Source organism: Pararge aegeria, chromosome 4 (genome assembly GCF_905163445.1).
Source record: "Pararge aegeria chromosome 4, ilParAegt1.1, whole genome shotgun sequence".
Lineage (NCBI taxonomy): Eukaryota > Metazoa > Arthropoda > Insecta > Lepidoptera > Nymphalidae > Pararge > Pararge aegeria.
Window position 1 is genome coordinate 10858799 of NC_053183.1, and position 14268 is coordinate 10873066.

The 14268-nt window shown below is 35.4% G+C and overlaps 1 protein-coding gene across 3 annotated transcripts in view; it reads right to left on the reverse strand.

Annotated features, from left to right (window-relative positions):
• Positions 1-14268, reverse strand: part of LOC120623481 (pseudouridine-5'-phosphate glycosidase) — a 220864-nt gene that overhangs the window by 167315 nt on the left and 39281 nt on the right. For all 3 annotated transcript variants that reach the window (XM_039889519.1, XM_039889518.1, XM_039889520.1), the window contains exons 4-7: positions 6794-6927; positions 6081-6282; positions 3758-3889; positions 3021-3301 (exon numbers count right to left, since the gene is read on the reverse strand). In XM_039889519.1, coding sequence (XP_039745453.1) covers positions 3021-3301; positions 3758-3889; positions 6081-6282; positions 6794-6927 — 749 coding nt within the window. The remainder of the gene's footprint in view (positions 1-3020; positions 3302-3757; positions 3890-6080; positions 6283-6793; positions 6928-14268) is intronic.

Genomic DNA, 14268 nt, shown 5'->3' on the forward strand with positions numbered 1-14268 from the left:
CTGTTTGCCTGAGATTTCTCTATAATGTTTTAATGTTCTAAAAAGCGCATAGAGTCCACCAATCCGCACTCGGCCAGTGCTGGACTTCGCTCTAAACCCTTCTCATTGTAGTAGACCCATGCGTGAGCTGCTAATCGGTTGATATGATGAAGTGGCCACAGGTCACTCCTCATAGCAGACCAATGCTAAGATCTTAGGTCGTCCCCGCTTCTCTAAAGCGGTTTATGTTATCTCATTTGAGTAATAATAGCAGAGGGCTAAACGTGCTTTGAAAGGCGAAGAAAATTATAACTTTCTAACGTGAGGCTGATACTTTTTAGTAAGAATTTCTTGATATTTATAACTTTTTATTAGTGTTTTTACATACATTTGGAGGTTATATTCCAACATTTTTATACATTTTAAAATGCATATAAAAATGTTGGAACCAACCGGATTTGAGGCCGCAATAGCCAGAGAGCCGCACGTTCAAATTATGTCGATTCAGGAATTTTGGTATGCATTTTGAAATGTAATAAACAGAATTTCTTTATAGAATCCCAATACTTATGCAATAATATTAAAATGTGGAGCAGATCTGCTGATAGAAATGAAATTTGGTCATGGTATCTCTGTATAGAAGAACGCAACCTCATCGAGTTTGGGCTCGCTACATTTGTTTTGACAAATACTTACCGTGGTTATAGGGTCTGTAGTGTTTAAAAGCGTGATGAAAAAAAAAATTTACGATTATTACAGGAACTGCCAAAAGCATTTGGGGTATTGCTAGTGTTCATTAAAAAAAAAATCTTTTGGGAATAAATAATTGTCATAGACAATGCTAGAAATTTATTGAACACCTCTAAACAACAAAACTGAAACATTTTAAAGGAGAAAAGGAGCCATTAACAGAATAGGGTTTATAACAGCTAACGACAGTTATAAAAACTACGCAAATCTTGAAGGACAAATGAGAAAAGTTAGGGCAATTTATAAGTTGGCACGATTTATTATACGCAGTGTGCTATGGTACTAAATAATGAGCGACTGATTTGTCGTAGCTGGAGCGATACTCAAGGGTTGGCGCTAAAGCCATTAAATTCACTGCCTCCATTAACTATAATTATGTCTGGAGGATGGCTTCCGCCGTGGCTAGTAACCACGCTATCAACAAAGACGTGCCGCCAAGTGATAAAGCGTCCCGGTTCAATGTCCCGTAATAACCGACCGTATAGGAAGGGTATAGGTTTAGTATAACTGCCATACCCCATAACAGGTTAGCTTGTTACCATCTTAGACTGCGTCACTTGACAAGACTAGATATTGCAGTCAATGGCTAACTAGTAGTGGATTAAAAAAACAAATGCTTCAAAAGGTTCAGTTTAATTCTGATATATTATTTTGTTATTATATTAATACATATACAACGTGTAACAGAATTACGAAATAATATTGAAGGATGCCTAAGTATATTTTACCAGGACAGGATTGTAAAAATATTAAATCAAAAGAAGCACATTTATTTTTCCATATAAACGAATTCAAAACATTCTAAGTGTTTACTTAAGACAACCCTATTGAAGAAAAAAGACCATTACGCGCCTAGTACGTAGCGCTACGTGACGCGGTTTTTTAATTTTGCATGTGATGTTAAGGCTGTATTGGAATTATTTCAGTAGAAACTATGATAGTGGTTCAAACTATTAGATACTCGGTTTCACAAATAACTCTCAGAGACAGTACATAATGTACTTTTAAAGTCTGTGAAGTATTATTTCGGTTTTCATTTATACGTTATATATATTATGGTGTAACATCTGCAAAACCATATTACATTCATATCTATTTTAAATATTATGAGTAGTTGAAAAAAAGGCGCACTTTGTTCCTGAAGATGATTCTACGAGTGCATACGTTTATTATTAGAAATACATATAATCAATATTGCTAGATAACTATATCGTGCACTACTAGATTTCAACTGAAATTAAAAAAATAAAACAAAAAAGTTGCATTTCAAAAATTCGGCACCGGTGAACCGTGGCTGAATTGGGCAAGGCACTCCGGCCTCGAAAGCCATGCGGGTGCAAATCCTGTTTGTTCCGCCATTTTTGAATGCATTTGTAAAAAATTACGACGGGTGGTGGACTACAGGTTTCTGTTTGTATTTTCGTTTTAATTCCCACGCAATTATGCAGTCTAAGATAGCTTCGGGCTAACTGATTTCTACGCGGAAGTCGGTACTGTGTCAGTTTCTCTCTAGACGAGACCAGAGGATACTCCGAAATTATACACTTCCCAAATTACCCTAGCCGTGGGTCAAACCAAAGTCCTCCTATCAAACAGATCACTGCGAAACCACTGTACCGGGAACCATATCAACTGGGAAATTACAATAAATATAGTACTACACAAAACCCATCAGATCTGCTTATTAATTTTTGCCAGTTATTTGAACAAAAATTTCGTAAATTGATTACTTACTATTAATTTTGTATGCTTATCCTCTTCACCCAGCACAAATCACAAAAAATCACCTCAAAAATCACTCAATTACGTTTGCGGCAACTAAACAAAATGGCTTATATTTGATCTATTTAGATATCTAGTTACGTTATCTAGAGTGTACGATATTAATATCGGAAAAATTAAAATAGCACTTTTACGTCCAATTTTCTTGTTCTACTACCTACTACTTTTTCAAATGGAACACCCTTTCCATTTGAAAAATTAGTAACATATAATATAATCATACTTTCTCATATAATCTTTACAAAAACGAAATAAGTTAATTTGATTATCGCTTGTCTGATAAAAAATACTTAAGATCCACATAAAATTGAAGAAATGGATGCAACTAACCATCTAGTTCGAAATAAAAAATATAATTATCAAAAACGGTTTATATTTCACGGAAAAATGGAGAAACAACAAAAATCTTATTCTTTTAATAAGTAAGAAAAACGTCTCACAAAACAAGATTTAAGTTCATGCAGAAACTCTCGTAGGGTACGAGTCCTATATTATGTCTAAGAACTTACCTGAAAGGATTCTTCTGTGACTCTATACGTCCTGTCGACGTTGGCTCCACCGATAACGAGCACGTCGCCTTCCGAATCATTATTTATCATATTTTCTTCTCCTTTGATACGCATGGCGCACGAAGTATGGAACCGTCTCGAAGAATTTGTCGTACATTTCCCCGGGCTCTTTGAGAACCCGATATTAAAAGCGTTCTCTAAATTGTCAACATTCCTCAGTTTTTGAAATTGGACGGCAATATCGGCGCCGACTTTAGCGTTGTTCTTTATGAGCGCGATGTCTGTGAGTCGTTAAGGAAAGAAATTGTGGCAATTAGCTTTACTGGTATCACTTTAGGAGCATTTACGTTTCTACCCGTTTAATTTACTGCTGGCATTCGTGACGAGCGGTTCAAAATTGTAATTAAGATTTTTAAATGGTCCTGAAATTGTTTCTTATTATGTTCCCTTATGAATCTCTTGTTATTTTGTTGTTATTTATTTAGATGTTTGATTCATATTATGATTTTCCACATCCAGAACTTTGATGTAAGAACCATACCTATAAATTATAATTGCATCCGTCAGCTCACACGTCGAAGGATCGTATACTTATTATTAAACAATTAAAATGTTTGCATTGTTATTTGCGGTTTAAATTTTCATAAAAAAAAATACTTTTCAAGAAGATATGGAGTAAATTCGTCAAAATATTGTTCATATTATTCGTCTTATTAGAAGTCTTTTAAAAAGGATACTGGCATCAAGGGAAGCCCCACCCGTTGCTGCCGATACTGCGGCCAAAAGGAATGGAGTCACTTCTTTGCCTCTAATATCTTGCTTATTAGCGTCAACTAGTGCGTTCTTTATTGCAGTCTCAATGATGCCACCTTAAAAAAAATATCGTAAAATACAAGTAGCGTTTTTATTTATGTAGCAGCAACTCAAAATTCCAAAAATATACTTTCCAATCAGATGAATTATAATGTAAAAAAAAATATATAAGAGAAGTATATCGATATTTATCTACAGGTTCTTTAAGTTTACCATACTTAAAGAACCTTGTAACTAGTTCAACTAAATTTCACCTTTTCGTATTTCATTGCAGAACTAAAGCTGATACGTGTCAACATTTATAAGTGTTTTTCATCTCTTTGAAATATTGTGAAGTTTTTCGATCCAACTAAATATTGTTGAAATTAGCAAAAACAACAAAAACACCATTGGTTTATGAGGACCCCCGTTAATCTTTCAACGTTTTATCACTACGTAATTTTTAAAACTGCATCTCGGATAGAACCCTTCTTGTGCAAGTCCAATTCGCACTTAGATGTCGTGAAAATAAATCTATTGTCATGAATTTGTTTTAATTTAGCATTTCCTAGTTAAAGCCTTTGATGTAAATTGTCATGGACAACGTATGAGGGTCCGTAGTGGCGTGCACGCCCACGGGCCAGTGCGTTATGTAATTAATGCAATTAAATTGTATGCAGCACGACATTCTATTATAAATGAATGCGTGTTGACACAATTTCTTGGATTATAAACAGACCACTGGCAACCTTTGTTTGGTGTTAAGCTGATACGCTTTTATTTGTTTCGTTGATACTTTTAAAAATTTTGATCATTTCGTTAAGGGTGTTGAGTTTATGTGGACTCGGCCCACTACCCTGTAGTGGGCCGAGTCCACATAAACTCAATATGTAACTTCTCTCAAAATGAGAAGGCTTTACGCCGTAGTCTACCATGCTGGCAAAATGCAAAATAGGAAAATCGCTTCGCACGCTGCGTAGAAGATTATGAAGAACTCTCAGGCATGTCAATTTCGTCACGATGTTTTCCATTACTGTTAAAGTAAGTGATATTTTAAATGCTTAAATTAAAAACGCACATAACTCCGAAAAGTCAGTGGTGCATGTCGAGGATCGAACTCGGCAAAGCCTTACCGACTGGGCCATCAACGCTACAGTATGGTATAGTAAAGAGATGGATATTATAGATTGAATTATTATCTTTTGGGTTCAGATTCAAAGTAATCATATAACTTTATTGTGTTGCGGTACATTTATTCAAAGAAAGACCTTTAAATGTCACCACATTTTACTATACCTTTCGACAAAGGTCTTTTTTTGAAAGGGTATGATCGCCAGAACGCCATTGGGCTTGTATTGTATGCAAAAAAGTATAGAATGTATGCAAATGGCAAACTGGTACGCCCGGGTAATATGATATGCAAATTATAACACTCTTTTTTGTTATAGCTAATTTGCATATCTTTTTCATTACTTTCGTTTCATTCTTTTGAAACTTTTTCCTTTACGTGGATATCTTAGTGTTATAATTTAATCACTTACTCGTACGTAATAGGCCTTTGGATATCTAATGCTTAGTTAGATTTATTTGTATTTAGACGAAGTTATGTAAGTAGACATGAATAGAAATGAGGTGACAAACTAAACAACTAAAAAAAAGGATGAATTGATCAATCTTTCTAAATTCAATGACAATCTGGCCTGAAAATAAGTTGTGATTGGCTTAAATTGCCAATGACCTTACGTCCGCACCTTTTACTAAACAGCTCAACACCAATCAAACGCTGCCCATGCCTTATCTTATCAGAGATTTTTTTTTCTCGGTATAAAAAGTAGCCTACATTTCCAGAATACAAGCCATATATAGCCAACGAAGGTTATTTATAATCCCTCGGAAAATTTGGCTGAGTATTTTTCCGCGATAAAAAGTAAGACGGACTGATGAAATCAAACGAGTCGCAGAGAGTAACTGGACCCAAGCCTCACAAGAATGTGGTATTTGGAACTCCCTACAACAGACCTACGTCAACCAATAGGCGTCCACTGCTGGTAGAAGGATGAAGTATCCCTTGGCCATCTCCAGAATGCAATCCATATTTATGCCAAAGTTCATCAAGATCGGTGTGGTTGATCCTGACATAGGTAGCAGTAACAAACAAAAAAGAAACACAGAGACACGCAGACACCTTGATTGGCAATATGGATTAGTATTGATCATTGAGTTTATTCTCCTAACAGATAGGTATTATGAAAAATAACTTTTACTTACTATTCATAGCATATTCTTCAGGCACTGGTACAGCAATAACTATACCGGATGACAGATGTATATTGTGCGCTGCGTACAATATTTGCGCTGCGTGTAGAGCATCCGACGCGCGGTTCGGCGCACGGTATCCGGATCGCGTAGTGTAAAACGCTGGGAAATCGTTGGACTCGCCAAAAGAACACACGGTCACCCCTTGAGTTTCCTGAAAATCAAAGTTCAACTCAACCTTTGGTAAAACGAAGAATGACTACATAGACGTTGGACATTGGTAATTTAAGTTTTGGAGATAAAGTGACAATAGGCGAGGCATATAACTCGAAGAACCGATGCACGTTGGGGCTCTAAGGTTATTTTATTTGAGATATATATATATATATTGATAAACACTTTATGGCATAAAGAAAACAACACAAATGAAAAGTAAAATAAATAAATAAATAAATGAATACAAATATTGGTATGCAAAGGCTATCTTATTGCTAAAGAAATCTCTACCCCGGAGAAAGTAATTTAAGGCTATAAATATGTTAAACCTGGTAATATACAAGTATTACTAACTAAAAGATTTTAACTCATTACGCAGGTATTTTGAATCAAAGCACATAACTCCCCACCTGTCCTTGTTGGACAGAGAGATCTCCTGAATTCACCACACTGCTATAATGCATCTACATTTGGTTGGTTTTGACGCTGATTTAAAATGTTGGGCTCACCAAGAACTCAAGAGTTCGTCCAATGTCTAGGATTGACTTGACACCACTGCATACGACTAGAGTCTTGCTGCGCCCCAATTCTGTGAGATCTGCCGAAACATCCATCGTGACCTCCCCTTCGCGATGTACACCACCTATAACAAAATGTTTGTTTGTTTTTAGAAGCAGTAGAGTTTTTCGTGGCATAGCTAGGGGAAGTACTAGTGCCATACATATTTCTTCGTTCTGGTTCGAAGGGCGTGGCTGCCAGTTTAATTACGGGCACATGAGGCTTAAAACCTAGCGACTTAACAGACCAGAGAAAATTCAGAAATTGTAAATTCCCACTGCCGGGCGTCGAAACCGGGACCGCCCACTTAAAACTGCACAGCACTGACTGCCAGAGAGATTGTCAAAAAGATTAAAGTAAATATATAAATTTGCGACAAATAGATGAGGCGACAGGACACAAGAGTCGAAAGCGGAAGGAAGCAAAGTCCGACTCCTGCGGCTGAACTCCGACCTTAGTTGGCTGCTACGGTTTCCCTCTTTGAACTCAATTCATTTTCATCGTGCTTGCTTAGAATAAGCTTAACAAGCTCTTTTGAATGTATATACTTTGTAAACTGGTCTCTGCTTGAACATTATTGGCTAGATCAGACAAGCAGGTGCCATTTCAAGTGTTAACTAGTATTTTATAAAGCAACGTCGTCAGAAACTAATTTCAGATTGTGTTCAGAACTGTACTTATTAAAACAGTATTTCTTTCGAAAGTAGAATCAAATACAATTTCCGATTTAGCTTTGCAATACAAATCGAATAGTAATCACTAAAATTATTTAATACGGATGTCCGCAGCTATATATACTCGTAGTGTCGAAAACAGCGAAAGAAAATACAATGTTTGCTGTATCGCTTTGTAAAAATTAATCTCAATATCTGATTTTAAATTATAACTCTATAAATTGTAAGTAAAATCATCATGATCAGGTGCACTCTTCAACATGAATTTCATATGTGAAAAAAAGGACTATGATGTGTCTTCTTCTTGAAGAATTGGGAAGAAGTTCGTATTTAACTTTTTAACTTTTTTATTGACTAAAACAATATAAGCTCGTACATACTGTACTTAACAATTTTTTGCTTCCAGAAACTTATTTTAATTAAAGTAGCCTTGTTTTTGAATCAATTTGTCCCCTATTATCGCTCGTCTTTCTTTAAGCAGTGCTGTAATTTCGCTATAACTATAACTATTTATTATTTACTATGCATCGAAAAACTCAGCAAATGATTTTATTAGAATGATAGAATAATAATAAGCTTATTTGATCCATAATTGTGAAAATATTAGAAATACCAATTTTATATAAAATTCTATAGTTTTGTATATTTTATAATTCTTAAAATCCAGTCCTTCTCTTAATACCATTGACGAAAAGTATAATAAATTAATTTAAAAAGGTTGAACCATAAAAAAAGCTAAAACCTTGCCAGTTTGTTTTATAGATTTTGGAACACTTCCACATCACTTATTCCACATATATTAAAACAGTATGATATCATAAAATTGCATTACATAAGATAAGTATTTGAAAACGTTTTAAAGTTAACAGAAATGCTCACAGCGAGTTTATGGAAACTCGTTCCCAAAATTCAAAACTAGAATCTGTATTTGATCTATTAACTTGCACAAATCAAGTCAATTTATTAGTTTTTAATTCGATTATTTGTCGTGCGAAATACCGTGCCATTCAAATTAAAAGTGCAGCGTAGCAAACTGATTCAATTTAAAATTCTATATTTAAAATAGTTGTCAAGTAATAAGTTAAAAGCCGAATCGAAAATTAAAACAATTAATCGTTTGATTTTAATTAGAGCGTAGATTGGTATTAATAAATTATTTGCGTAGAGGTGAAACTTCCATAAAATTTTAATTACAGGTAAACCGCATATAACATTGTACAAAATACGTAAGCATTCGACGCAATTATCCGCTGCCGCATAGTGGAATGCTTGTGAATTTTAGCACGAATGAATGCGAATGAATTCACTAGTAAGCACCACATTCAATTATAGCGCACGAGTTGCGTGGTGAATGAGTGATGAAATTAATAACAAATTCCGCGCGACCTCCGAATCCAATATCAACCCGCAAAATCTCGTGAGCAAACTGCAAACACAATCCGAATTTGGTCCGCATAAATCTTAAACCAATTCGCTTAACGTTTACTGTTGAGTCAGCGGGTTAGGGATTTGGAATAAAAATTTACCGCGTTGTCGTTGCGTAATGAAGAATAACTTACGAGTATTTGGTGTGTCAGTAACTACACCTGCCTTGTTAAGTCCTGTTTTCTTCATAAAATAAAGACTGAAAACTCAAATATAAACTAATGAAAATTTACTTTAGTTATTTACTTAACTTATAGGCCGCATAGATTGATACAGTCTATTTATGGACCGTTATTGTGTTCGAGAATTTATCTAGGTTTTAAAAAAAAAATTAAGCTAAACTTTTTTTTTAAATCTACTACAAGTTAGCGCTTGACTGCAATCTCACCTGATGATGCAGTCTAATATGGTAGTGGGCTAACGTTAGGAAGTATGGCAGTTATATTTAGCACATACCTACCCCTAATCGGTTTCAACGCGACATCGTACCGGAACGCTAAGTCCGGGACCTCCAACTTAAAACCACTCACCGCTGAGTTAGGGATGTCGTCAAAATTTATTCGTTTATTTCCGATGAATAATTTCTATCTAAATTACCGGTGAAGATATTGTCTCGTAACTAATATGTTATACGCGCTTAGTGAATAATTTAACAAAGCTAGGAAATCAACCGGATCGAACATATATGTATGAACATATGTTTTGCGAAGCTCATGAACTATGAGAATATGAAGTCTCGCGTATCGCTAAGATTCAACACAAAGGGTTTTCATCAGTGTAATTATTCAAGGACATCTTCCCCAGTCTTCCTCCTCGCACCCAATATTTCATATTTATGATGCAGCACCATACTGCTGACCGACATAGCTCAGCGAGTTGCGAAGCTGAAGTGGCAATGGGCGGGGCACATAGCTCGGAGAACCGATGGACGTTGGGGTCTTAAGGTGCTGGAATGGCGACCCCGCACCGGTAAACGCAGCGTAGGTCGGCCCCAAACGAGGTGGACAGATGACATCAGGCGAGTAGCTGGGAGCCGTTGGAGGCAAGCGGCCCAGGACCGTGCATTGTGGAACTCCCTACAAAAGACCTATGTCCAGCAGTGGACGTCAATTGGTTGAGATGATGATGATGATGACCATACTGCTGTAAATCATTTTGGGAATAAATTATACGGATATTTGTCCCAACTCCCTGGTCCTGTGGTTTTGTATTTGGGATATCCGGGGTTTGATCTAAGACAGGGGCGATTGGAAATTTTAATTTCTGAATTTTTCAACCGTTGGTAGCCTAGTAAGTAGTTCGATTTCATTTTCGTGGGGCTGAGCTCGAATCCCAGTCTGCAAATTTTCTAAGTTTGTATTTGTATATCCGTTTCTAGTTAAATATCACTTGCTTTAATAGTGGAGGAAATTATCGTCAGGAAACCTGCATACCTTACCTAAGTTCTCCATAATGTTCTCGAAATAAGCCCACCAATCCGTACTGGGCCAGAGTGATGATCCTTCTCATTCTGGGAGGAGACTGAGGAGACTGTATAGGAGTTTTAGAGAATAGGACTAAAATGAGATTTGATGTACTTTTAAGGATTGTGATCACATATTAGTGATGACAGCAAGGCACGGATGGCACGAATTTAGATTTCAAGAAACAGAGAATTTCCCAATACTTAATAAATTTTTCCCGGACACGGGAACTCAGGACTTCGCGATCTATAGTCCAGCATGCTCGCCACTACAACATCAAGCGAGCAAGCATGCGATGCCTCGCATGCTTGCTTACTGCCGTAAGCTAAAGAGAGTTCTTTAGCTAACTGCCTCGCATTAAAATAGTAATATATTAAAACATAGTAATGTAATTTTAATTTGCCACTATTTTATACTGACGGCCGATTGGCGCAGGTTGCAGCGACCCTGCTTCCTGAGCCAAGGCCGTGGGTTCGATTCCCACAACTGGACAATGTTTGTATGATGAACATTATTGTTTTTCAGTATCTGGGTGTGTATCTATATAATATAAGTATTTATGTATATTATTCATATAATTATTCATCAGTCATCTTAGTACCCATAACACAAGCTATTCTTATTTTGGGGCTAGATGGCGATGTGTGTATTGTCGTAGTATATTTATAGTAAAAACACAGGGTGGCCAATAAACATAGTAATAAGTTATAATTAATAATAACTAACATTTATGAAATGAGTGTATATAACTGCCATACTCCCTAACAGGTTAGACGATACCATCTTAGACTGCATCATGACATAGCAAGTGAGATTGCAGCAAAGGAATAACTTGTAGCGAAAAAAGAATAGTCCTGAGGTGAACCAAAGTTACTGAAACGGCCCAAACTATCAGCAAGTTGAAGTGATAATGAGCAGGCCACTCGTGTTGTAGGTGCGATGGCCGTTGGATCAAGAAATTTCTAGAGTGGAATTACTAAGATAAATATCACGAGGCAGAGCAAGAAAAGAGAAAGGCTGGGTTTTTTTGCCAGTTTCTTCTCGATTAAATCTACTTTTTGACCCGGTGAGGAGAAGTATTAAAAAACAGATAGTGTAATATTTGTAAAATTGCAAAAAAACCTACCTACCTCGAACTTATCTATGCACGGATATACAATTAAATCGACAGTAATAGGTAAACTAAAATTGTTTTTTATTATACAAATAAAGAATTAACCATGTTACTTTTGACTTATATCTCTTTATTTCCAGTTGTGTGCTAAGAGTGGTTACGACTTAAATTAAATATATGGAGTTTGCCAATGACCTAGAATCTACAACCTTTCGGTTTTTAGGCCAGAGCCTAACCCGTTGCGCTATTAAGGCTTGAATTAGTAAACAAATTGTCTATGACTGTGACTCTACGATTTGTAGACTCGTAGCTCTCCGCTACGACGCTACAGTTAACAGCTACAATTAACGTTCAAGTTAACGCTACGTAGCATTCGGAATAATTGCTAAATCTAATTGCTCTGATAATACTATCAATTACAATTGCGTCAGTATTGTCGTCTATTTCGCAATTCTCGCAATGAATTCGACAATTTCAAGAATGATCAAAGCGGGTTGATTGATTAAAAGGTTTGAAATATCTGTTCTTATAGAAATTTCCTAAAGGTATTTTACTGTTTCGTTTTGGAACAGTCAAATTCAATAATGAGGTTCGGGTAACTTCTTAAGCTTAACTCACTGATTTAACATGGTCAGTGGCTTAACTATTGTAACTATGTATTGTTATTAGGTACACAAAACAGGTAATAACTAAAGGAAATCTAAATATAAGTAATTTTTTGTTCTAAGCAAGTTTGGTTCTAAGGTACAACCCAAAGTATGTGTACATAACTTGGAATGAAATTAAACAAAAAGTAAAGATAAAATTAAAGTTCAAACAAAAAATAGTATATATATATATATACGAGTATATATCGATACTTATAATAAAATTGTAACTGGAAGATTTCCGTACATTTGAAATATTTAAAAATTTTTAACCGGGGCATGCTTTATTATCGATACTGAGTCCAAAACAGATTTTTATTTAATTTTTGTCTGTCTGTCTGGGCATCACGTGAAAACTACTGAACGGATTTAAATAAAATTTGGTATAGTGGTAGGTAGGTTTTTATCCCGATAAACAATAAGCTTCTCCCGGGAAATGAGATGAAATTTTTTACCATTTTTATATAATAGCTCCGTTAAATTTGTACCGATTTTAATAATTCTTTTTTTTATTTCAAAGTGTATTGTGTAATTTTAATGAATATTGGATCAATATTGTAGCAGTTAAAGGACATAACTATTCACAGATAACAGCGAGTCGCAAGGCATATGGGACAGAGATCGAATGCATGCGTACCATCCTACTTATATTATAAATGCGAAAGTTTGTGAGTATGGATGTATGGATGGATGGATGTATGTATGTATGTATGGATGGATGGATGGACCTGTTTAAAGTAATCAATATTACAAAAGTCTAAATGTCTAATTGTTAGGACACAATAACCGCTTTTTATTATAATTTATCAATCAAAACACGGGAACAATCTTAAGATGTTGATGACGTTCCTATCAGATCCAAATAAATAATAATTTCTCTTTAAATAATTCAAATAGGACCTAACGTTTAGACGTTACTACGGGTATAGAAATGCTAAAAGATATTAAGTGACTCCTTTATGTTAGGTTCGATAGGATTTCATGTACCGGATGGCTATGCCAGTGCGCGTCGTCGTCATTTGTTTGCTTTACCATGCTGCAGAACTTAATTGACCACACACGCCACGCCCACTGACTCGTGCGCTACGCTTGCTCAACGACCTAACTAATAGTAATTCGGAACTGGACATATTTCACACCCCGCCGCTTCAGCTCCAAGAGCAGATTAAAATGTTATTAGAGAGTAGGTAATCTAAGATATTAATTATATGTTTGAATGTTTTGTTTTATTATTATTTTGAATTTGAATTTTTGGTTATTTTTATTATTGTTTTTTTATTTTATTCTTTTCTTTATTCTTAATGTTGTATAGCTTATTTTTATATTTTAATTTAATTTAATTTTTTGTCATTATTACTCGTTCATACATTCTTTTAATAGCCCCGGGGAGACGAATTGGGCAACTGTAATGTCTGCACGGGGTGTGTTGCTAAATAAATAAATAAATAAATTAAATCCGATAATAACCGATTTGATGCAGACGAAGTTGCGCGGGTCAGATAGTGTTTATATAATTTCCCTAAAGTTATGTGAAATAGTGCTTAGTAATTAGATTTTAAAAATTTTATTCTCTTGTTAAAAGTGTATATTACGATTACTTGATTATAAATCATTATAAAGGCGTAATAAATCATTATAAAGAGTTTCATGCAATTCCACTAAAAGTTAAATTGCATGATTGTGCAAACAGTTTAGGCACCGTATCGTATAATAATGCGACCCCTGAAATTTTCATACGATCCGCCTTAAGGTCGCTGTTGGTCTCCGAGCTTTATAAACAGGCTTTGTGCAATTATATAGAAAAAAATTAACTTTACAATGGGAATATGAACAAGCCATAATAAATGCCCGTACTAAGCGAACACGGAAGTATCGGGTTCTTGGCAATTGCATCACTGACAGCAGCAGCATTCTTGAAAAAGTGTACGCCTATGATGATGGCAAATGATTTTATTTTTAATTTCAATACATACTAAAAAACAGAATAAAATAACTACAAGGGCTCCGATACAACAGACATGGGTTTTTTTTTAATTTTTTTTAGATAATGGTACGAAACCCTTCGTGCGCTTCGTCCGACTCTCACTTGGCCGATTTTTATTA